This window comes from Apaloderma vittatum, unplaced genomic scaffold, assembly GCF_000703405.1.
Source record: "Apaloderma vittatum isolate BGI_N311 unplaced genomic scaffold, ASM70340v1 scaffold325, whole genome shotgun sequence".
Classification (NCBI taxonomy): Eukaryota; Metazoa; Chordata; class Aves; order Trogoniformes; family Trogonidae; genus Apaloderma; species Apaloderma vittatum.
This window is the reverse complement of record NW_009718542.1, coordinates 66,663-66,909: the sequence shown is the minus strand read 5'-3', so window position 1 is coordinate 66,909 and position 247 is coordinate 66,663. Positions and strand designations below refer to the sequence as shown.

Below are 247 nucleotides of genomic sequence, written 5' to 3'. Positions count from 1 at the left end.
CTGGAAACACGTGTTTTCTGCAGCAGTATCGGTCGTGCAGTCAGAAGGTGCCTCCCGCCCGCGGTCTCGCCAAGGCGGCATTTCCAGCAGTTTCACGCAGCCCTAAGGAAGTACCAAGTCAAGGTATATTGAATTTATTTCACTTCTTTGCTGTTTTATTTTCTGCAAGACCTAAATAGATGCACGTGGTGACTGAAACGTGCTCTTTTCCTTTTGTCAGTATCTCAGGGTGTTACTGGCTGCATGA

At 47.8% G+C, this 247-nt stretch overlaps 1 protein-coding gene across 1 annotated transcript in view; it reads left to right on the top strand.

Moving 5' to 3' along the window:
- Nucleotides 1–9: 9 nt before the first annotated feature.
- The window catches only part of MTFR2 (mitochondrial fission regulator 2), a gene marked incomplete at its 5' end in the record, with an annotated part of 8,044 nt that continues 7,806 nt past the window's right edge, over nt 10–247 (top strand). Inside the window, one exon of the mRNA XM_009870270.1 lies at nt 10–123. Within this exon, the coding sequence (XP_009868572.1) occupies nt 10–123 (114 nt within the window). The remainder of the gene's footprint in view (nt 124–247) is intronic.